This window comes from Sycon ciliatum, chromosome 1 (genome assembly GCF_964019385.1).
Source record: "Sycon ciliatum chromosome 1, ocSycCili1.1, whole genome shotgun sequence".
Lineage (NCBI taxonomy): Eukaryota > Metazoa > Porifera > Calcarea > Leucosolenida > Sycettidae > Sycon > Sycon ciliatum.
Genome location: NC_088643.1, coordinates 24,896,198 through 24,919,816, shown reverse-complemented (window position 1 = coordinate 24,919,816; position 23,619 = coordinate 24,896,198). Strand labels below are relative to the sequence as shown.

Here is a 23,619-nt window from a genome sequence, read left to right as displayed (position 1 = left end):
CGTGCACCGCAAACAGAGGACTGATAATTTAGGTTTCTTTCCAAAGAGAGTGTCAAGAAGAAGGCAAACACAGAACAACAAGCCTGCGTACAAATGCACGCATGCGCAACCTACGCAGTCCGCGCAGGCGCAGACAACAAACATGACCAGCTGATGCCTTTACAGATATAACAGTAACAAATGAAGCAGCAATACAAGGCGTTGGACAACAAACATGACCATCTGATGCCTTTACAGAAATAACAGTAACAAATGAAGCAGCAATACAAGGCGTTGGACAACAAACATGACCATCTGATGCCTTTAAAGAAATAACAGAAAGAAATGAAGCGGCAATACAAGGCGTTGGACAACAAACATGACCAGCTGATGCCTTTACAGAAATAACAGTAACAAATGAAGCGGCAATACAAGGCGTTGGACAACAAACATGACCAGCTGATGCCTTTACATAAATAACAGTAACAAATGAAGCGGCAATACAAGGCGTTGGACAACAAACACAAGACTCAAAACATGTAAATAGTAGAGGGCATGTGGTGTACACACAGGTTAGTAGTATGTGTGTGTTTGTGTGTGCGTGTGTGTGTGCGCGCGCGCGTGTGTGTGTGTGTGCGTGCGCGTGTGTGTGTGTGTGTGTGTGTGAGTATGTGTGTACAGTACTGTCGGTCACCGAAGAACTGGGGGGTCAGCCTCCTAGCCTAAACCGTTCTTATTTCCATGTATTACAGCCTTTGGGCTGTTGAGTCATCGTGTATACATTGGTATGCTGTGCTTGATGAAATTCTAGCCTGGCCGCTGTTCAGTACTGTATGTGTCAGTGCAGTCATGCTATGGATTGTGTGTGCATGCAAATACGTAGGACAATACAACGTCCCACTACGAGTTGTAGGGATTAGTGGTACTGGTACTGGTACTCTTCTGTCCCTCTCTACCCTTTTCTCCAATCCAATCTCAACTGATTGCCCATAATAATAAACCCTCTGCAGTAAACCTTGTCACGAAGCGGATGCCAATCTGTCACCTTGCCACACAACTATTACACGTCATAGGATATACATTCACATTCTTGTCACAATGCAGATCAGCCTTGAAAAGGTTCTTGGAACACATGAAATGATTACCTGGTTACAGAAGGTAGGTTGTTGTTGAATCAAATCACGCGGTACTTTCTTTCTATACAGAACTGCATGAGTGAATTGTATCAACTCTTTAAAACACCAACACATCGTATTTCCCCAATTGAAAGTCACACCGTCGTTTTTCAGGTCCATGTCCTATCATTTCAATTATATTTTTTCCCGTAGCTATAAAGAAGACGTTACTTCAGTAACGTCTGGCGCTAGCCAGGGTCCACACAGCTTTAATTTGGTATTTGTGTGTTTGTTTGTTTGTTTGTGTGTTTGTGTCACGCCTGGCGCTATCCCGTATCTGTCCCGTACCGTACCGTACCATCAAACACAGCTGGCCACATACAGCTGGCCGCAATATTCAAAACGCTTTCAAACGCAAGATCATAACGTGAAGCAACTTGGAAGAATGGGTATGAATGCGAAGTGTGTGGGGGAATGCATGTAGGGCGATAGTGCGGGTGCGAATCCCAGGATATGCCTGAAAAAAAATAGGAGAATTGAAAAATTTATAACATCCCTATGCTTTCTTTGCCGTCATCAAGGCGGTAGACGGTGTCATACTACCCTCGATCGTACCTGTCCCGTACCTATCCCGTACCGTACCGTACCATCAAAGACGGCTGGCCACAAAGCATATTCAAATAGGGCTTTCAAATGCAAGATCATAACGTGAAGCAACTTGGAAGAATTAGTATGTATGCGAAGTGTATCGGGGGATGCATGCAGGGCGCGCGATAGTGCGGGTTCGAATCCCAGGTTATGTCTGTAAAAAATAGGATTTTTTTAAAGAATTTATAACATCCCTATGCTTTTTTTGTCTAGGTCATCAAGGCAAAAAAGCATAGCGTAGGGCCCTGAGCTTCCAAGCTCTCTCGTTTCACTAGTAAGTCATGCTCGATTGTAAGTCGCATCTCGTTTGCTGGCCCTGATGTTTAGTGCTGAAAGGTGCGACTTACATTCAGGGAAATACGTACGGATTTTACCATGAGTACGAGGGTTTACTGCCAAATATTTACACGATTGCAGTAGCACGAGGGAAATATGAGCGACATGGGATACACGGAGTATGAATGGCATAATCCATTGATCCCATGATACTGTCGCAAATATAGAGCGTGACAAACACTAAAGCTTCCCTATTTACTCTCGGAGTGACCCATGTAAACCGAGCGGGGTATGTTTTCGAACCGAGTGAACCGAGCGGGGTATACTTTTGAACTCAGCAGGGTATATCGCTCTCTAGTCCCCGCTCAGAACGGCCACTAATTGGCTGAAACCACCCAAAACGTAGTGTACCATGGGATAAGGTGCATGCCATACCTTATCCGGCAAGTCAATATTGGCTCCATTCTCGAGAAGTACCCGTAAAGAGTCATGACCCCCATAGGAGGCAACGTGAACAGGCGCTTCGTCAAACTGAAGGCAAGAGGAGAAAATTCAGAAGGGAAAGAAAAAGCACACCTCAAGGCGGAGGACTTTTCTCCTCCATGGTAGAGGTTTACCGTATTCCGCCAGTTATATTATACAATGCGTTCTCCTTCTGTGTTCATCTAATTAGCTAACAACCAGAATAGAATACTTCACGCTAATAGAGAAGTTTAAAAAACTTACAATACTAGCTAGAGCAGGACAAAGATGACAAACCATTCCACACCTACCTCAGAATCGCACACATCAACATCCACACCACGCCCAATCAGCATCGTGCACATCAATGGATTGTTGTTAACTGCGGCAATGTGCAACAGAGACACGGTAGGTTCGGCCTGAACAAAAATGTAAAGAAAAGCACGCTGACGGAGCGATATATTTTTTTCACAGTTCGCGTGAGACTCGACCAAAGGCCCAGTTTTCCGCATCCGCAGGAACGCCACCACCCTCTTCGATCAAGACGCAGATGCAGCTCCTAAACGGTGGGAGGATATAATTATATATATAAACTAGCAGCACCCGGCCAGCGCTGCCTGGCCAAACGTGGCATGCGGGTGAAGCAAGTACATGAACAGCACACGTGCTCAGCACGTGGTGGTGGCTACACGATTCGCACGCTTCGCATGCTCAGTGCTTCTGCGGCCGCTAGCTACACTGTTCGCACGCTTCGCGTGCTCAGGGCAGCGCTGCTCCGCAGCGCTTCTGCGTAACACACAGACAAACACACGTCACAGGTGCCTCTTCTTTATAGTATATAGTCAAATTTTCTGATGATCGCTTAGTGCGAGAAACTCGGAGTAAAAACACTTTCTCTGTCCTCCTATTGTGTGTATATATAAATTCAAGAAATTATTGATAATGGTCCCTGGAGAAGCAAAACTCGTCCAGAACCAACAGACACCATTAAGGAATTTACCACCTTTCATAGGACTTCAAAGCGATGACGTCAGAAGCCGTCAGAAGTCAAAATATAGCATTAAATACCGACTTTCGGATCCACTCAGCCTGTGGTGAAGTGTAGGGTGTAGTGGGTGGATCCCTGCTCCTTACTTGCGTGCATTGGAGAATATATTTTCTCCAGTGTATGCTTTGCATGTGCAAACCATACAGGTACTTATTTCAGGAAGTATGTTTAAGTAGTTCGGATACTTTCGAAATATCGGCTTTGAGTATCAAAGCCAACTTAAGTTAGTCCATGCAGACAAGCGTTGAAGGATGGTCTCGTGACGCACAGGGAAGAGGCTTCAGGAAAAAATATATATCAGGGAAAAGTCGTGGACAACGCTTAACCATTCCCTTCTCCGCTTAAGGTATTCTCTGTGCGCTGTTCATATTGCGCATTCATGGGTGGGCTAAGATTGGTGTTTTCTTTTTAGAACCAACGTCTGTATTACATTCTACACCCCATGCTGCATCTTTGTTGTACATGTACAAGCTGACTAGCTTATGGTATAAGATTGTATGGCTTCCCTCATCTTCCCGACAAGCTCTTACATCACGTACCGTCAGCCTTATGTCAAAATGTCAGCTAGGCATTAGAGAGATGCGGGTATAGGTAAAGGATGGGTGGTAAAACAATCATACTCGTCATGTCTGGTCTATTGACACAAACTCACCAAGTGTCGACAAGCGTGCCATCTCTTGTTGAGTGGACTCTCCTGCGAGTCACTGAGTTCATCTGCGGCCATTTTCTCGCCTGCAGCATTGGTTTCCTCTGCCACGTTGCCCCCATTTTCTACGGTCTTGATCAGTTGGTCAATGTTATAGCCGGATGTGAAATGGATTGTGCACCTCGATGCACACACCTAATGCAGTATAGTATCAATTGTACAGACCATTCAGGGATTAGCACAGTGCTTCCAGAATTTCTGGAAAATATAGTAGTAATGAAGCCCCAGGGATTACCCTGTTGAGCACAGTCAACCAGTCTCGAAAAATATACAGTTTCGCATGTCACTCAAAGCATGAGCTAGCGCATCTGTTGACAGTTTCTCGCCATTGTTTACGGTCATGAGCTTGGGTCTGGGCATTGCTGGTGGTAAGTTAGGCACTCTTGAGATCTTGCTGGACAGTGTTGATCCAACGCATTGGGGGGGGGGGGGGGGGGGGCGTCCGCCTGGCTTCTTGATGTCAGAGGTGTCAGAAGCCTTTTGAATAAAATGTGAACCTGTCCTGTCCACACAAATCATTTCTAGCTAGAACAACAAGTAAATACGTCTTACCCAAAAGACTTTGCCCCAAGTATCCTGGTTGATAGCAATCTTTGTGATAAGTTGTCACCTCCTCAACGTGTCTCCAATGGCGTGTTTAAGGGGGGAGGGGGAGGGGGGGGGGAGGGGGCGGGTGCGTAGGGTGCGCGCCTCTCCCTCAAATAATTCAACCTGGGTTTGAGAAAACACCAGACTGCTGCACAGGCAGTGGGAAGCGAGCGTCCAAAAGCCACGGTGGTTGCACAATGCGTGAGCGGCGTTAAAGGGGAAGATAAGGCAAAAATCAAAATTACACCAGTTGTAGTCTTCGGGGTGCTGAGTCGAATGGTATTGGTCCGAGAAAGCTGAGACGCTCCCTTCCTACTTGAATCCCAATAGAACTCGCGCACTTCCACCGAAACTGGGTGACTGCGCCCTACTAGATGGGGATTTGTATGCAAAATGTCACTAAAAGCGCCATTTCGCTCTTATAAAAGCACGGATGACCGCGATTGGCCCATATGTTGTAGTCTTTTGGACGCTGAGTCGACTGGTTTTGGTCCGAAAAGGCTGCGATGTAGCGTTCCTCCGTTATTCCCAATCGAACATGGTTGAACAAGTGGTCACGTGCTCCTGGGTGCCCAAATCACCTGGTCACCACGCCAGCAGGCGACAACTTTCACACCAAGGTTCAACTCGAGTGACAGGAGTGCACCCAAAAAAGGTCAAACAGGCTAGTAAGTTGTACCCTGCAGGCACGGTGACCAGGTGACTGGTGTACGCAGGAGCCGCGTGACGTGACCGCTTGTTCAACCATGTTCGATTGGGAATAAAGGAGGAACGCTGCATCGCAGCCTTTTCGGACCAAAACCAGTCGACTCAGCGTCCAAAAGACTACAACATATGAGCCAATCGCGGTCATCCGTGCTTTTATAAGAACGAAATGGCGCTTTTAGTGACATTTTGCATTCAAATCCCCATCTAGTAGGGCGCAGTCACCCAGTTTCGGTGGAAGTGCGCGTGTTCGATTGGGATTCAAGTAGGAAGGGAGCGTCTCAGCTTCCTCGGACCACGACCATTCGACTCAGCACCCCGAAGACTACAACTGGTGAAATTTTGATTTTTGCCTTAACTTCCCCTTTAATTGCACTGCGAAAGAAACGATCGACTCTGTATTTTCACCAGTTGTAGGCTTTGGGGTGCTGAGTTGAATGGTCTTGGTCCGAGGAAGCTGAGACGCTCCGTTCCTCCTTTATTCCCAATCAAACTCGCGCACTTCCACCGAAACTGGGTGACTGTGCCCTACTAAATGAGGATTTGTATGCAACATGTCACTAAAAGCGACATTTCATTCTTATAAACGCACGGATAACCGCGATTGGTCCATATGTTGTAGTCTTTTGGACGCTGAGTCGACTGGTTTTGGTCCGAAGAGGCTGCGATGCAGCGTTCGGCCCTTATTCCCAATCGAACACAGGTGAGTGAGCGGTCACATGCTCATGTGTACACCAGGCACCTGGTCACTGTGCCCGCAGGCTACAACGTTTGCAGCGTTCCTGTCACTCGAGTTCAACCCGGCTTTGAACCTTTGAGTTGAAATAGGTGTGACAGTTGTAGCCTGCAGGCACGGTGACCAGGTGCCTGGTGTACGCACGAGCACGTGACCGCTTACTCACCCGTGTTCGATTGTGGGAATAAGGGCCGAACGCTGCATCGCAGCCTTTTCGGACCAAAACCAGTCGAGTCAGCGTCCAAAAGACTACTACATATGGCCTAATCGCGGATATCCGTGCTTATAAGAACGAAACGGCGCTTTTAGTGACATTTCACATAAAAGTCCCCATCTAGTAGGTCGCAGTCACCCAGTTTCGGTGGAAGTGTGCGAGTTTGATTGGGAAAAAAGGAGGAAGGGAGTGTCTCAGCTTCCTCGGAACAGGACCATTCGACTCAGGACCCCGAAGACTACAACTGGTGAAAATTTGTGTTTAGGGTATGCTTCCCCTTTTTAAAGGCACATCACTGCACACCTCTCTTTTGAAAAGAGAGGTGTGCAGTGATGTGCTGAACGCAGCACAAAACAAAACTTGTGTCTTCAGTGATCACTTCTTTCCGCAAATTTGTACACTGATGTTTTGAGGATGATCGCCTCGGGATTTGAATCGTGAATTATTGGTTGACTCGACAACTTTTCTGCAAAGTCTCAGCAACATCCGAAGAAGCCAAGCTCTGGCCAGCAGAGCCTGGATGGACTTTTGCGAAGCGTTCTTGTGACGCGTGTTCCAACAGGAAACAGAGGGAGTGATCAAGTCGTTGCAAAATTGACTGTCATCACCAGGACTCGAACCAGGGACCCTAACTTGAGGCAAGCGATGCTCTAACCACTGAGCTATGGTGTAGCTGTCATCCCAGCGGAGACCGTTCAATATGTTCTTCAAACTTCGCAACTCATACTTCCCTTGAATCCGCACAGGCGGGTGGGAAGCAACCCTCACTGTAACCCACATACTTCACGTACAAACTAGCACGCAAATATGACTGATGATTGTAGAAACTGTGAAACTGTGATACGTGTGGAAGAAATACATGGGCCGTGATTGCATGTACATGTACATGTTTTGTAATGATGGATAGCTGTGGTGACGTGTGGGACAGAAAATATTGTCCCCCCCCCCCCCCCCCATCCGGTCCCTCAGCCAAATCCTGGCCACACCGCTGGTTGCGTCCTCACCAGATCAATATCTGTATTGTTTTAGTGCCCAGAAGTAAACTTTATTCTGTGTGTAAGCCAGAAGAGAAGGGACGAAGATGATTCTTTTAGACCAGTGACTGAGTCTATTGTTCCCATTCGGAGTTGTTTTCGTCGACGGATGAATTGAAACAACCTATAGAGGAATAGTTAGGTGCATTCTCTTTATATTTCAACGAGGATTTTTGTCTTCTCTGTTATTCTTTGTTTTAATTACTCACCTTGTCTTCACAATCCCCACACTGATTTCCAAAGATAGGGAAACGTCCTGACAAAGAAGCATCATCATACGATAATATCAACTCAGCACATCGCTTGCTGACAAATGCCGTTGCGACCGTCATGAGAACCCCCTACAACAGGGTCCGAGGAATGACAAAATCAGTTCATGCACACTTAGACCAGAATCAGTTGTTCCGCAAGATGGTCCAATTTAGGAGACTGGTGTCTTCTTCCATAGTAGCTGTAATGTTCCTGAGTGAACATCAAGTTAGTTCCCGCACTCCATAGATCAACTTCACTCCACAAGTCCCAGACAACAACTAAAGTTTATTTACATAGAACAACGAAAGATAAAGATGCACAACCAGGATCCATATATGTACACAGTACGGGAATGCATATGGGTAACCGATCCCGGAACGGATCGGGTACAACAACGGGACCACAACATCTCCCTTTTTATGTTCGAAGAGAGAGAGAGGTTACAGAGGTAACAGCTCGAAGAATATTTAGTCATATACATACAGAGGAGATAGGGTAGAGACAGACAAATACTACATGCAGTTCACGATCATCAGCGTCAGCGACTGGAGTGATCATAGCATGAGTAATGACTAATGCGTTTACAGGTCGAGTCTGTTCAGCGGCCGGGATGGACGTGCTGATCGGCGCAAGGTAGGCTGGAACTCGACATCAGCGGATGGAGGCTCTGCAGGTGTAGTGACATTCAACTGCGGTGTTGGTGTTGGTTGCACATCAGGTAGCAACTTGACGTGGCGACGGTTGCGGCGGTACTCGGACAGGTTGTCAGTCGTGACAATATAGGATCTGTCGGAGACGCGGTCTGCAATCACGGCTTCGGAAGCGAGATCTTGCACCCAGACTCGGTCGCCTTGGGTCAATGGTGGCAGAGACTGTGCTCGGTGTGACGAGTCGTACGTCTCACTCTGTCTGTCTTTCTGCCTCACCTCGAACTTCCTTAGCTTGGCAAGATCAGGCCAACTTGGAGCGAGGGATTCCGCTGTACATGGGAGGTGTGTGCGTAGACGACGACCAAACAGGAGCTCGGCTGGCGAGTAGCCATTTGCGAGGGGTGTTGACCTGTAACTGAGTAGGGCATCGTTGAGGCTGTTGTTGGTCTTCAGGAGACGCTTGAATGTTCGAATTGCTCGCTCAGCTTCACCGTTGCTCTGTGGGTAGTGCGGGCTACTGGTGCGGTGGGTGAGCTGCATTTGGGCTGTGAATGCGGCGAATTCAGCACTTGCGAACTGTGGACCGTTGTCCGACACAAGGACTTGAGGGATGCCATGGATGGCGAACAGCTCGTGGAGTTCCTTGATGACGGCTCCAGAGGTAGTCTTCCGTAGCGGGATGGCGTGAATGTACCTGGAAAGTAGTCGACAGCAATGAGGTACTCCTGACCGTCATGTTGGCAGAGGTCGACTCCTATTCTCTCCCATGGCAAAGAGGGAAACGCAGTTGGAGACAGAGGCTCTGGCGGCTGAAAACGATGCTTGGTGCAGGTCAGGCAGTTCTGCACGCATTCTGAAATGGCACGTGTGATACCTGGCCACCAGACGGAGGACTTCGCACGGGCCAGGCACTTGGTTGTGCCTTGGTGACCGTCGTGCAAAGTGGCAAGTGTAGCGTTGCGCTCGGATGCCGGGACTACGATCCGAAATCCGTGGTACAGCAGACCGTCATGAACTGAGAGTGAGCCACGTTCGTTGCGATAGGCTTCCAGGTCTGCGTTGACCTTGGTCGGCCAGCCATGGAGGGTATGCTGGATGACTTGTTGCAGGACTGGATCGTCAGCAGTGGCTGTAACGAGAACGTGTTGCTTGGTAGGACTGCATAGAGACGACAGTACATCGGCGATGGTGGCTTCCGAGTCACTGTGTAGGTCGGATTCGGTTGCTGGCGTGTCAGGAAGAGGAGCTCTGGACAGCGTGTCGGCGAGAACCATGTTCTTGCCAGGCACGTACTCCGCCTGTACATCATAGCGCATGAGTCTGATCAGTAGACGTTGGCAGCGTAGAGGTACTCGGTCGAGGTCACGCGTGTTCATTAGTGGGACCAGCGGCTTGTGGTCCGCCTGAATAGTAAATCGGGGCGCTCCGTAGAGGTATTGATGGAAGTGTTCACATCCCCAGACCGAGGCGAGGAGCTCTTTCTCGATCTGGGCATACCGTTTCTCTGCTGCTGTCATGGTGCGTGAGGCGTACGCGACCGGCTTCCACTCATTGTCGTGGAACTGTAGCAGTGCAGCACCCAATCCATAGCTGCTCGCATCAGCCGTGACGATGGTCGGTGCGGACGGGTCGTAGTACGCGAGACACGGGGTTGAGGCAGCTAGGCGTTTGAGCTCTGTGAAAGCTAGCTCATGTGCTCTGGTCCATTGCCACGTCGCGTCGCACCGGAGTAGCTCGCGCAGTGGGGCGGCTACGGTCGACAATGACGGCAGAAACTTGGAGAGGTACGTGAAGAGTCCGAGTGCACGACGGAGCTCTTCCACATCAGCTGGTGCTGCGAGGCGCTCAATGGCATCCAGCTTAGCTGGGTCAGGGTGGACACCCTTGTCGCTGATCCGATGGCCCAGGTACTTTAGGGACGTGCATCTGAACTTAGACTTGTTTGGATTCAGTGTCAGACCGGCATCACGGAGTCGGTTCTCGACGGCGAGCAGAGCAGCATCATGCTCAGCCATCGATGAAGCATAGACGATGATGTCGTCTATGAACACTGCTACGTTGGGAATATCGCTGAGTAGACCTTGTAGCCGGCGCTGGAATATCTCAGGCGCGCTCGTTATGCCGAAGGGAAGGCGCTCGAACTTGAAGCGGCCATAGGGAGTGATAAACGTCGTCAGCAACGACGCTTCCTCGGAGAGTGGGATCTGCCAGAAGCCAGACGTGGTGTCCAGCGTAGAGAATATGGTAGAACCGTTGAGTTGTGCGAGCGTGTCGTCCACGGTCGGTAACGGGTAGTGCTCTCTCTTGACGCTGGCATTCAGGCGCTTGAGGTCTACGCATACACGCACGTTGCCGTTCGGCTTGAGGACCGACACGAGGGGTGAACACCAGTCGGTCGGCTGCTCGACTTTTGTGATGACACCTGCTTTTTCCATACGCTCCAGCTCGGTGCGAACCTTGAGGCGGATGTGTATTGGAATGCGTCGAGCATTTACACAGTTGTATGGTTTGCAGTCTGGCTTCAACTCAATCTCGACTGGCTTGCCTAGCATGCATCCGATTTTCGGCTGGGCATCTGAAGAGCCAACATGAAGACGTTGTACTAGGCCCATCTGTTCAGATGTCTGCCTGCTCAACAAGTTGACACCACCGGTGGCAATGACCAGGATAGTGACTGGGTACTGTACATCACGGAACACAGCACAAGTGTGGAACTCACCCTGTATCGTGAGCTGGTTCCCATCAGGCCCAATCATACGTGTCTGGCACGGACTGAGTACTGGCGGTGCAGATAAAGAGTTGTAGCTGGCCTGCGTCATAATGTTGAGATCAGCTCCAGTGTCGATTTTGAAATCGAGGTGTGAGCCGCACAGATCCAGTCGTACTATCCACGGCTCGTCAGCGGTGTGGGTAGAAGCAGCTCCAAGGAAATTTTCGCCGACGGGGTCCGACTGCAAGTCAAACTCAGCTACATGCACATAATCGTTGTGTGCTGCACTGGCGGAGGCAGACCGGCAGACGCTGGCGAAGTGTCCAGACTTACGACACTTGTTACAAGACTTGTCCTTGGCAGGGCATTCGTCACGGTTCGATTTGTGGTCTTTGGAGGAGCCACACCACGAGCACTTCTTACTGTTGCTCGAGTCTCGTTGGGACTTGACCTGTGGTCGCTTTCCCGTCGATCCGTAACTATTACTTGTGTAAGCTGGGGACTTGCCGTGTTTCCGTTGCGGTGAGGTAGCTGCAGCAGCTTGGCTCACCCGGGGCGTTTGCTGGGCGACCTCGGCGTTTACGGACTCCGTTTTGCGTGCCAAGCTCACGGCAGTGTCGAGTGTCAGCTGAGCGTGATCCTCTAGCTGTAGCTTCTTCGAAACTTCTCGGTTCGTCATATGGGCCACCAACCTGTCGCGGATACGCTCATCGGACTTGTCAAACGCGCAATATTTGGCTGCGGCACGGAGACGACGCACATACTCTTCCACGGATTCACCTGGGTTCTGGACACACCTTTCAAACAATGTCCGTTGGTGGATTACGTTTACACCCGGGCGAAAATACTTGTCAAAGGCCTCCAGTACCTTGTCGAGTTTCTTCTTATCATCCGCGGACAGAGATAGAGACTCAAAGATAGGATCGGCTTCGGCTCCCATGGAGTAAACTAATGTGTCTACTTGGCGTTGCCCGTCCGCCTCGTCCAATTTGGACAAAGAACTAAAGCGTTCAAAACGGGTCTTCCAGAGTGGCCATGCTTCTGGGGTGGAGAAATCGAACGGGGCAGGTACAGGAAATTTGGCAGACGACATGACTAACTGCTACTTCTGACACCATGTAATGTTCCTGAGTGAACATCAACGGTTAGTTCCCGCACTCCATAGATCAACTTCACTCCACAAGTCCCAGACAACAACTAAAGTTTATTTACATAGAACAACGAAAGATAAAGATGCACAACCAGGATCCATATATGTACACAGTACGGGAATGCATATGGGTAACCGATCCCGGAACGGATCGGGTACAACAACGGGACCACAACAGTAGCGGAGCACATACAATCAAGTGTGACAGAGAATGCTGAAGTGGCCTCGCTATTTCGAATAGGTAACTTTCCACAAAATTAAAACTCAGTCCATAGATTTAGGGTCGCTGACTCGAATGGGGGCCCAATATCCTTGAGCACAAATTTTCTTGCAGCATACTTCCAGTAGAATTACTTTTCAAGTGTCATGGCTTGAGCTCTTTACACTTCTGCATTCTCAACACGTGGCTTTTTGATCATTTGCTCGACTGAGTCAATAATCTGAGACTGAAGATATCAACTACCCACATATGTAAGCAACTACTAATGTGAAACTCGGGTATTGAGGCAATAATAAAATAATGTAGAAAAGAAAAAGGACATATGGAAACGAGTTAAGAGTAACTCTCCACCACTGTAACTAGATACTATATACAGTCAGAAAGTGCAACAACTACAGTCCATTCAGAAAAAGATGGACTTCTAGCTTTTGGCCATAAATGGGTCAAACGTTGAGTTTTTACAATTTTTTTCTGCAATCCCCTACGGAATCCTCTTCCAATTCTGTTTCTGAAGTCTATTTTTCCATATAGCAAGCCGTAGCAAGAATAGGATTTCGGCCAGGTTTTGCCCCAAGCGCACTGAATTGGGAAAAACCATCAAAATCCAGGCCGTTTGACCCTGCCTGCAACAGTGCGGTTCGAACCCCAGTTCAGGTACCCTTTTTGGACCCTTTTTCAAATTTCAAATTTCGCAGCACTGCACTGTGTACGATAAAATCTTGAAAATCGCCAAATACGGGAGCTCGCCAGAGCCACGGCCCATCTTTTTGTGAATGGACTGTAGGCACACAACTGACAGAGTACTGAGACATTCGACGTCCTGACACCTAGCTTCAACACATCTCCGTAGCGCTAACCAACAGCCTTCCAACTCGGAAGGTTAAAGGTTTTGGAGAGACCAAAGAGGGGAGGGGAAGGTAAGCGCAACGAAAATGAGCACAAGCTACAGTCTCAACAGAACAAAGAATGTCGATTGTTACTGGACGATGACGAGACCAGTAGGACACTTGACAAATCGGTCTAACTACAATTTAAAGCAGCAAAGCAGCACACCACCCAACCTGGGTGGCTCAGAAATACTTGTATCAAAGATAAGTACAGAAGGGGGAAGCCTTGCGAAAACGATTTGTACAAGCCGAACGCCAAACTCCAACGGTACTCCTTATGCATGACATTGTGATGGACTAGTTGACTACAAAACAAGTTGTTTCACACGACGTACGTTTCGCGTGTCGGTTTTGTGTCTAGTTGTTGCACTTTCTGACTGTATATAGTATCTAGCTACAGTGGTGGAGAGTTACTCTTAACTCGTTTCCATTGTGTCCTTTTTTCCTTTCTACAACTACTAATGTAAATGTAATTTCTAGTTTATGGTGAGATCCGATGATACAGTCACCGACTACAGCGCCTTCTTCCACAATATCAATGTATATAGACTTTGAAATCATTGACATGACACACTTACAAGAAGAGTCACATGAATGTGACTATGCGTATCCCAAACTGCGGCCTTCACACGCTGCAAATCGGGATCCAATGCTTGTGTGCCGGCAACGTTGATTGTCAAGAGACGCTGAAGGTCGTCATGGTCGTCCCTCCGGCATGCAAGCATCATAAGAAACAAAGGTGGCGAAACAAAAGTCTCCAACGGGTAGTCCTCTTCAGCGCTGATGAAATATGCAATCACCTCATCACTGCCATCATCTTCCTTGCCGGTTACTAGCCCTGAAAAACAATCAGACACCACACCAGTGGGAAAAAACAATCATGTGACGCTTTTAGTACATATACTTCAACGTACATGTACTTGTATTTCAAATTAAGGTAAAGAGAAAGCAGAGAGGGGAATTTTACAGTAAGCATAATGTACACCAGAGGAGTACAGTTCTCTTATTGTGACCTTACACCTTTCTTGTAAGGTCTGATAATACTTCATGTTTGCTAACATTATTGATCTTCCTGCTGCAAGCGAATGCTGTTGTTTGCCATGTCTTCGCTCGTAAAAATTATTTACTTGCATGTTGCTCACACGCACCCTTTCTCAAACTGAGTTTGACGAATGCGCGGAGGAGGCAAAACTGAAAAAAGGCACATCTGGTTCTGACATGAAGCTGCAGGAATTGTCTAAAAAGCTTCTGAATAATTCCTATAGACTAGCTTAACCTAGTCTTGAGTGCTTATAATTATGCTCAGGGGGATGCATCATACTCAGTCAGGGTTCAATGGTGTCCCAAGTTCTTCTCATAACCTAATCAGTTGGAAGGAAACTCCCAGTTGCCTCCACCACTCCTATAAGTGCTCTCGACCAACTCACTCCACTAAGTGCTCTCGGCCGACCCACTCAACCTGCACCACATCACCATAGTGAGGGCAGCTCTGTCGAGACAATGATTTTGTCAGAGCATCCAGGCACTGAGGATTTCTACTGAGCACGGTCGTGCTGTGCTGTGTAAGTGGAGTACGCCGGCCGGGTGAGAGCACGGTGTGAAGTGGTGGGGCTCACTGATAGTAGAATGCTGCCCTCAGCAAAATGAAGCCAAATGTGGTGAAGCTCTTGTTAACAAGTAAACAATCCAGAACCAAGTACATTCTCCCTTACTGATGCGTGTGACGTTCACTTGGTTCGGTGAAGACAACAGTCCAGCTGCCTTTACGTTGATATCATACGGATAAAAGCCAGGCTCAGCATTGTTTCTTGGTTCAACATTACAAGGCACGGCTTCCTGATCACCATCTACACATGCCCTGATCAACTCCGCAATGGGTTCAGAGAATAGTCGCTCCAGTGGATAGTCTTTATCAGGATCAATCAGAAATCCTACTTGATCGTGGTCTTCATAGTCATCATCATCATCATCATCAACATCATCATCATCATCATCATCACCATCATCGTCGTAGTCTCCAGATATCGGATCTTGATCCATAGATGCCATCTACTCAACATGCACAACACAGGGAGCAAAATAAAACATAAAATTCGCATGTCACGATACACTCAGCTAGACTGAGCTTTCCACAGCCGTAGGAATGCCACCCGGTTGGGAGGTGAGTAGATCAGACCCACCATCAAGTGGTCAAAGACCGAAAATCCCATTCACTCGTGACTGCATCCATGTTCCTCTCGTGCCAGAGAAGCAAAACACAACAATACTATATGTGCATGTTAGCCTACTCAGTAATTTATGCATGTAACGTTATATGCAGACATCAGGGAACAAAGGCATTTTCATTCCTAAAGGGCACAAAGCTGACTCGTCAGATCGGATGTCATTGAGCATCACCATGGAAGCGAAGATCGAAGATCGGTGCAGAGAGAGGGGGGGGGGGGGAGTTTGTGTCAACCCACTGTGTATTTCACTGTAATTATTTCTTCATGTCGTAGGTTCAGTGAGGCCAAATAGTTCAAGTAAAGATCGGACATTTCCAAATGCCGAAATGTTGCATGAAATGATCTGTCATACATACAATAATTATTATCCCTTCACTGTGCATAGTTCGAAACTCCCCCTCCCCCCCCCCCCCCACCCTCCACACACACACACAATGGTTGCCTCTTTGCTTTGTCATACCACAACCATTCAACACGGTGAACCCCTCGATAGGCGATTTGCCTTTGGGACATCCTAATAAAGTTATTATTAGTATTATAAGCTCAGATGTGGTGCCAAGAAGACAATGAAGGGCATGACCTAAAGTTCACTGGCGGTTGTACCGTTATCCACCAATTTGATAGAGCTCAATGACTCAATTCAGGTCAGTATTTTACTGTAAAAGCCATATATTATATATATATAACGAAGTGCTAACTCTAACGAGTTATTATTATTATTATTATTATACGCATTTCCGCGTTGAAGTGAAGCAGCAGTATGCTGCGTCCACAGCTTTGCTTATGCAGAATGGCTTGGGTGAGAGGAGAGGGGAGAGAAAGCAACAAGGCAACCAACATCTATGAAATAGCCTCAAATAGGTCACAATAACATGAAGAGAACCAACCTACATAATGCATGATTGCACAAGAATGAAGACGACAAATGGCTACAATCATTGTGCCACAAATCCGGTACACAGGAGATCTGTCGACAATGTAACGAAACATAAAACTCAGTTACTCAATACAGGTTCCACTAAATTACAAGAGAACAATGCTACAACATTAGAAATAACTTTGGGACAATCTGTTCATCTGTTCTAACGAGTTAACGAGTAGAAATCTGTTGTTAAAATAGAAATCGTTATACAGAAATCGATACATATACTGTCCTATTGAGCGTTGAGAATGAGTGAGAATCATTAACTTTGGTACACGTAAACTAGTCAAGTTTGGGAAATCGTTATATATGCGCCTCGTTAGAATAATGGCTTTTATAGTACCTCATGTTGCATCTTCTGACCCATTAGTATCTCTGTACTATATTAGTGGACAAAGAAGCAAACTTGAAGTCTTTTCACGGACTACTGTTTCCTGGGATTAAAGCGTAACATGGATCACGGTTCATCGTATTCAATCTTTTTTAAAGATTGAATACGATACCACTGCACTCTACTGCACATACATACAGTACAATCTCTGAGCGTTTCGTCTTTGGATTGGAGATTGGAGATTGGAGATTGGAGAGCTACGTTTTCGGATGCTGTTTTTTCTCCAGAATATGGCGAGCACCCGATAAACCTGACAAAGTAGCAGCAGAGCAGATCATACTTCATAGAGAGCGGGGCTGGAGGGGGGGAGTGTCCATTAGGACATCCTACATTATACTGCCCGACCCTACCTGATTCTAGACATGTTATTTATTCCCGTAGCTATGCAAAAAATGTTACTTCAGCAACGTCTGGCGCTAGCCAGGGTCCACACAGCTTTAATTCTGTGTTTGTTTCTTTGTTTGTGCCACAGGCATGCCTGGCGCTATCCCGTACCTGTCCCGTACCGCACCATCAAGGTGTGTGTTTGTTTTTGCCGTCGGCGTGCCTGGCGCTATCCCGTACCTGTCCCGTACCGTCCCATCAAGGTGTGTGTTTGTTTTTTTGTGCCGTCGGCATGCTTGGCGCTATCCCGTACCTGTCCCGTACCGTACCAAAGACAGGTGGCCACAATATTCAAATAGGGCTTTCAAATGCAAGATCATAACGAGAAGCAACTTGGAAGAATGAGTATGTATGCGAAGTGTATCGGGGGAATGCATGCAGGGCGATAGTGCGGGTTCGAATCCTAGGTTATGTTTTGAAATATATATAGGAGAAAAGAAAAAATTATAACATCCCTATGCTTTTTGCCTAGGTCATCAAGGTGGTAGACGGTGTCGTATTACCCTCGAAGGCAAATAGAAAGTGTATTTCTTTTGCTCAGGACCCTATACCATGCTTTTTGGCCTAGCTCAAAGTCATCATGCATGTTGTTCGAACAGATGGAAACTTTTTGCAATACAATACCGTATTTCTCCGTAAGTTAATTCTGCCCAAGGACTTAGTACCCCCCCCCCCCTATAAAAAATACACTTTCCACTGCCGAGGTTATCACCCTGAAAGACAGTTCCCCCCGAAAGATAGTAAGTTCGTACCCGTCCTACATGTACAGACACCGTAAAGTACATACATCATATGCACGGACACTAGAGTTGCGCAGGCTTCCCACTGCGTGTCATTTACCCCGATAAAAAAAGTACTCCCCAAAAGATAGTACCACCCCCGAAAGTTAGTACTCATGTGGCTGCTAAGTTCGAAAGTTAGTACGTGCTAACTTAAGGGGAAATACGGTAATGTAGCCGATCAGTTTGTTGTGGTATGGTTGGGAATTGTAGCCATTATTATTGTTCTGGTTTTAGAGTTCGTATCGGAGCAGCCGTTCTGCAATTCAAAGCGAGCCGTCATGGTCGACGTAAACCACTATTTACATACACAAGCTCGGGGAGCAAAAGTCTCTCTGTCCCATAAGCTGCCACATACCAAGTAAATACAAAACCATGCACTTTACACGAGCTAACTGTTACTTGCACGCGTTGCCCTTTTCACGAACCCAGACAAAGGGATTGGTCTATTATAACGCATGTACGAAGTCACAAGATTACACCCGCACCAGAGATGAAGGCGACAGCGCCAGACATCAATACGGTGTTGCACGGCAAAAGGATGTCGTACAGCATTTCATACAACAGTACGATGAAATTGTGGGAGAAACCAGCGACCACTTGGGAATTATGAACATTACAACAGTCTTATTGTGAGGGATAGCCAGGCTGAGTTTCTGAAGATCAGTAGCGAGTGCTATCCCAAGCATTATGTTAGCATTACGAAAGCATAGACAGGATGCGTATTACAGGAGACCCAAGTTGCTGAAGACCAGTAGTCATTGCTGATAACGTGCAGAAAAACTAAATCTGCAGCCTCTTTTGCCGTCGGACAGGATGCGTATTATAGGAGACTGTAAAGTTATGTAATGTGCTCCACAGGCAACCATGCATTCGGCCGTCAGCAATAGCTAAGCACAAGCACACTATCAAGGCAAGGGCATTATTCCCGTAGCTATGCAGAAGACGTTACTTCAGTAACGTCTGGCGCTAGCCAGGGTCCACACAGCTTTAATTCCCGTAGCTATGCAGAAGACGTTACTTCAGTAACGTCTGGCGCTAGCCAGGGTCCACACAGCTTTAATTCCCGTAGCTATGCAGAAGACGTTACTTCAGTAACGTCTGGCGCTAGCCAGGGTCCACACAGCTTTAATTTGGTGTTTGTTTGTGTGTTTGTTTGTTTGTGTCACGCCTGGCGCTATCCTGTATCTATCCCGTACTGTACCGTACCAGCAAAGACAGCTGGCCACAATATTTTTGTTTGTTTGTGCCATCGACATGCCTGGCGCTATCCCGTACCTGTCCCGTACCATCAAGAGTACGGTACCATCAAGAGAATGAGTATATATGCGAAGTGTATGGGGGGGGGGAATGCATTCAGTGCAGTAACATTAAATTTTGTGTGGATTTGTGTGCGAGGCCGAGATCCCACTAGCAGGCTGGCTGGGCCGCCTGTCGACCAGCCCGGAAATCGCATGTAGGCCGATAGCATAATAACAAGAGTACATAACCCCCCAGAGTGTGCAACGCCTGATCCAGCTCTGCATAGGGTCTTGGTCGAGCGGAATCGGATCTTTGCGTCATAATACCGTACACATCCGAGGGGAACCCGGGAAGTCGCGGGTACTCTTGGATCAAAAACAATGGTGCCCTGCCTCGAGACCGGCCTTGCGCTGGTGTGAAGTGCACGCATGACATCAGAAGATCCGATTCCGCTCGACCAAGACCCTACACAGAGCTGGATCGGCGTTGCACACTCTGGGGGGTTATCAGTTATGTACTCTTGATAATAATTATAACGTATATACAGTCACTCAATCTGCGGACAGCATGCTGTTTCGTTCTTTTTGAAGTCATCAGCGCAGCACAGAGAAAATGAGGCCGAACCTGATAGCAATGAAAATAAAAATTTCCAATCAGGCCCGAACGTACCTTGCCAGAGTGCTCAAACTGACAAGTCAGTCATGTAGATGTATAGCAGGGAGTCATATTATGTAAACGACTCCCTGCTGTATGGGGAGATTTTCTGGAAAGAAATACGAAGTAGGGAGACGAGTAAATGCATTCAGAATGGATGTTAGTTGCCGTCAGTATAATAATAAGAAGAAGAAGAACGCCCGTGATCGGCAGAGTCAGCGCCGGTCCCAGGAAACGTCAGGACAGACATCCCGTCGACTCCAGAACGCCCGTCATCGGCAGAGTCAGCGCCGGTCCCATAGCTATGCAGAAGACGTTACTTGTACTTCAGTATCTCATTGAAACGTTTTTGCAAAACAATGATGTAGCTAATCAAAGGAAAAAGCATTTCCATCAGTTCTAACAACATGCACGATGAGCTAGGCAACAAAACATAGCGCAGGGCCCTGAGCTTCCAAGCTCTCTCGTTTGGTGTTTGTTTGTTTGTGTCACGCCTGGCGCTATCCCGTATCTGTCCCGTACCGTATCGCACAGCTGGCCATTTGCTGGCTCCTGTATCTGTCCCGTACCGTACCGTACCATCAAACACAGCTGGCTACAAACAGCTGGCCATAATAATTATGTACATGTATAGGACTCCCTGTGTGTTGCAACTGTGCTTGAAGGGGACGGTTGCACTTTTTGTAGCTCCGTTTTATCTGAGTTTTCAGTCGTTCCTCTTACTAGTCTTGCCAAGGGGGTGGCTCTGGGTCCACCAGAGTTTCCCCTGGCGTATTTCTGAATTTGCTGGGGCGAGGGTTCCGCGATGCGGTCGCCAAGGCAGTGTCTTTTCAGTCACGACCGTTGTCGTCCTCGTCTCTCCATTCGCGGTGGTGTAGCTGACCCCCGAATGGTTTCAAACTGCGAAGCTCGGAGGAGCACAGTGGTGGCAGAGGCATGAGCTGTGAGTGGAGACGGTTGCTGGAGATGGATGGTGATGCAGGGAGAAGAGTTACGCTGCCTGACGCCGCGTGGGAAATTGTTTGAACCTGCAATTTCAGTTCGAGCGCGGTGGACTTCTAGACGATGTGTCCTCATGGCTGTTTTTCAACGCTTGGCCTATCGCTGATATCCCTGTGTGGGATGTTCTTCCAGTGGAGTCCAGGTGGGACTTCGGGTGCCCACACTCCATCACCTGGTTGATTGTTTCGGAACTGCAAAAATAATTATTGTTTCCTATTTTGTGCGCATCTCTTGTCATCTCTCTTTTCTATACGTCGCACACCAGATGTACTACTATCGCCGTCTTTCTCTTGCTTTCTCTCCCTGATTGCTGTTTTTTTGTTTCTGTTGCCACTGTCCCTCATCATACCCATGCTTGGGTGGTGGGCGGCGTGACCCGTTAGGGTAGCTGCCAATACAGTACGACTCCCTGATGTATAGAGAGACTTTCTGGAAAGAAATAGGGAGACGAGGAGGAAATGAAATTAGAATGGATGTTAGTTGCCGAATAGGTGATAGGATGCGTCAGCAAAAACATACTTTGGAAGAGAGATCCCGTCGTCTCCAAAATAGGCGTGAACGGGCGAGTCAGCGCCGGTCACAGGAAACCTTCGCAGAGTGATCCCGTCGACTCCAGAACACGCGTGCTCGGCAGAGTCAGCGCCTTCCCAGGAAACATTTCCATCAGTTCCCATAACATGCACGATGAGCTAAGTAACAAAGCATAGCGTAGGGCCCTGAGCTTCCAAGCTCTCTCGTTTGGCATTTGTGTGTTTGTTTGTTTGTTTGTGTCACGCCTGGCGCTATCCCGTATCTGACGGCAAAAAAAGCATAGGGATGTTATAAATTTTTCAATTCTCCTATTTTTTTTTCAGGCATATCCTGGGATTCGAACCCGCACATCGCCCTACATGCATTCCCCCATACACTTCGCATTCATACCCATTCTTGCAAGTTGCTTCACGTTATGATCTTGTGTTTGAAAGCCCTATTTGAATATTGCGGGCAGCTGTATGTGGCCAGCTGTGTTTGATGGTACGATACGGTACGGGAGACGGTGTCGTATTACCCTCGATCGTACCTGTCCCGTACCTATCCCCTACCGTACCGTACCATCAAAGACGGCTGGCCACAATGCATATTCAAATAGGGCTTTCAAATGCAAGATCATAATGTGAAGCAACTTGGAAGAATTAGTATGTATGCGAAGTGTATCGGGGGATGCATGCAGGGCGCGATAGTGCGGGTTATGTCTTAAAAACAAAGGAATTTTTTAATGGTGTACTAGCTGTGCTAGTACTTGTTAGCAACAATCCGAACTAGCGCACACACTGCACTGCATTGCTTTGTACTGCATTCAAGACTGACGTCATGCGCTTTGTTTTGCTGCGTAATCACAAATGGCACCAGCCCATTTTGCGGAAAAGAAAAACAAATCTTGCTTGCCCTGTTGTGCTCCTCCAGACAACGGATCGTGCTTCAGCAGTGTTTCTTTTCCTTTCGTAGCTTTGCTGCCAGCCCGAGTGTCACCTCGACACTGTATTTCTTCAGTATGTCTGACCTAACTGTCGACACTGTCAAGGCAATGCCTTGCCAAGCCCCCGCGGCGAGCCTTCTCAGCGCGGCTTGAATCCGAAAGGAAACTTAGTAAAAGTATTTTACAGGACCGTTTGCTGGCACAACTAGCCCTTGGTAGTGAGGTCTGCTCCGGCCAGGAGAACCAGCAACATGACAGCGCGGACACGGCTCGCGAGCCCAGAAGCCCGACTTGCACCAATGCCTCCTCCGCCAGCTCAGGTGACGCGGGCTCAACGGATCTCTGCGCTCCCGTAGATCTACGTGACGAGGTGTAGTCGGCTTTGTCGGCCGCCATTTTATTATTATCGGAGAGCATTGTGCCGCTCCGCACCCAAGGCCAAGGCAATGCGGCTGCTGCCGCCACTACGCCAGGCCAAGCCCTTGTAACCCACCCGATCAGCCACCTGCACCAGCTGTGCCCAAGGCTGTGCAAGAACGTATCTTGCGAGGGGAGTTCGTAGATTTTTCAAGTTGGTTGCCTGAAATTCTTGCACACTTCCGGCCCAACATTCCGGCTGGTGCACAGCCCGAATAACGATAGCCAGCTAAATATCGTTGAGTCGGATGACCGTACGCGAAGCAGGTGCGTCGCAAGGTTCACGATAATTATACATGTAACTACCCGGCTCGAGGCATGGACCACATACATGTCTGTTATCACGGTTGCTGCCCTACACCGCACTGCTGAACTGCTGAGCTGATTGCGTACCAGCAGTTGATCCTGACTGCTAACCGCCAGTTCTTCCCAAGCGCGTGGCTAGAGTACGACCGCCAGCTGCGGCTGCTCGTGGCCCAGTAACCAGGCACGAAGAGGTTGGACACCATCGACGTGAACCTATGGCAGATAGCTGTCACAGGCCATGCACACCCAAAATGCGCTCAATGTAAGACGGCCCATCCAGGGGCACTTTGTGTCCTTTTCGTCCCCAAGCCAGCAGCATTTACCTCCAGTGGTCGCAACCATACCAGCGACAGCCAAGAAATCTGCCGCAACTTCAATGGAGGTCGCTGTTCTTCGTCGTCGTGCCGCTTCTCCCGCACCTGCAGCCAGTGTGGCAAGGACCACCCATGCATCATGTGCAA

The 23,619-nt window shown here is 48.0% G+C and overlaps 1 protein-coding gene across 1 annotated transcript in view; it reads right to left on the bottom strand.

Annotated features, from left to right (window-relative positions):
* The window catches only part of LOC135819757 (uncharacterized), a 54,102-nt gene that overhangs the window by 23,618 nt on the left and 6,865 nt on the right, over window positions 1-23,619 (bottom strand). Inside the window, exons 2-7 of the mRNA XM_065333023.1 lie at window positions 15,093-15,429; window positions 13,959-14,218; window positions 7,721-7,852; window positions 4,181-4,369; window positions 2,792-2,899; window positions 2,454-2,549 (exon numbers count right to left, since the gene is read on the bottom strand). Coding sequence (XP_065189095.1) covers window positions 2,454-2,549; window positions 2,792-2,899; window positions 4,181-4,369; window positions 7,721-7,852; window positions 13,959-14,218; window positions 15,093-15,429 — 1,122 coding nt within the window. The remainder of the gene's footprint in view (window positions 1-2,453; window positions 2,550-2,791; window positions 2,900-4,180; window positions 4,370-7,720; window positions 7,853-13,958; window positions 14,219-15,092; window positions 15,430-23,619) is intronic.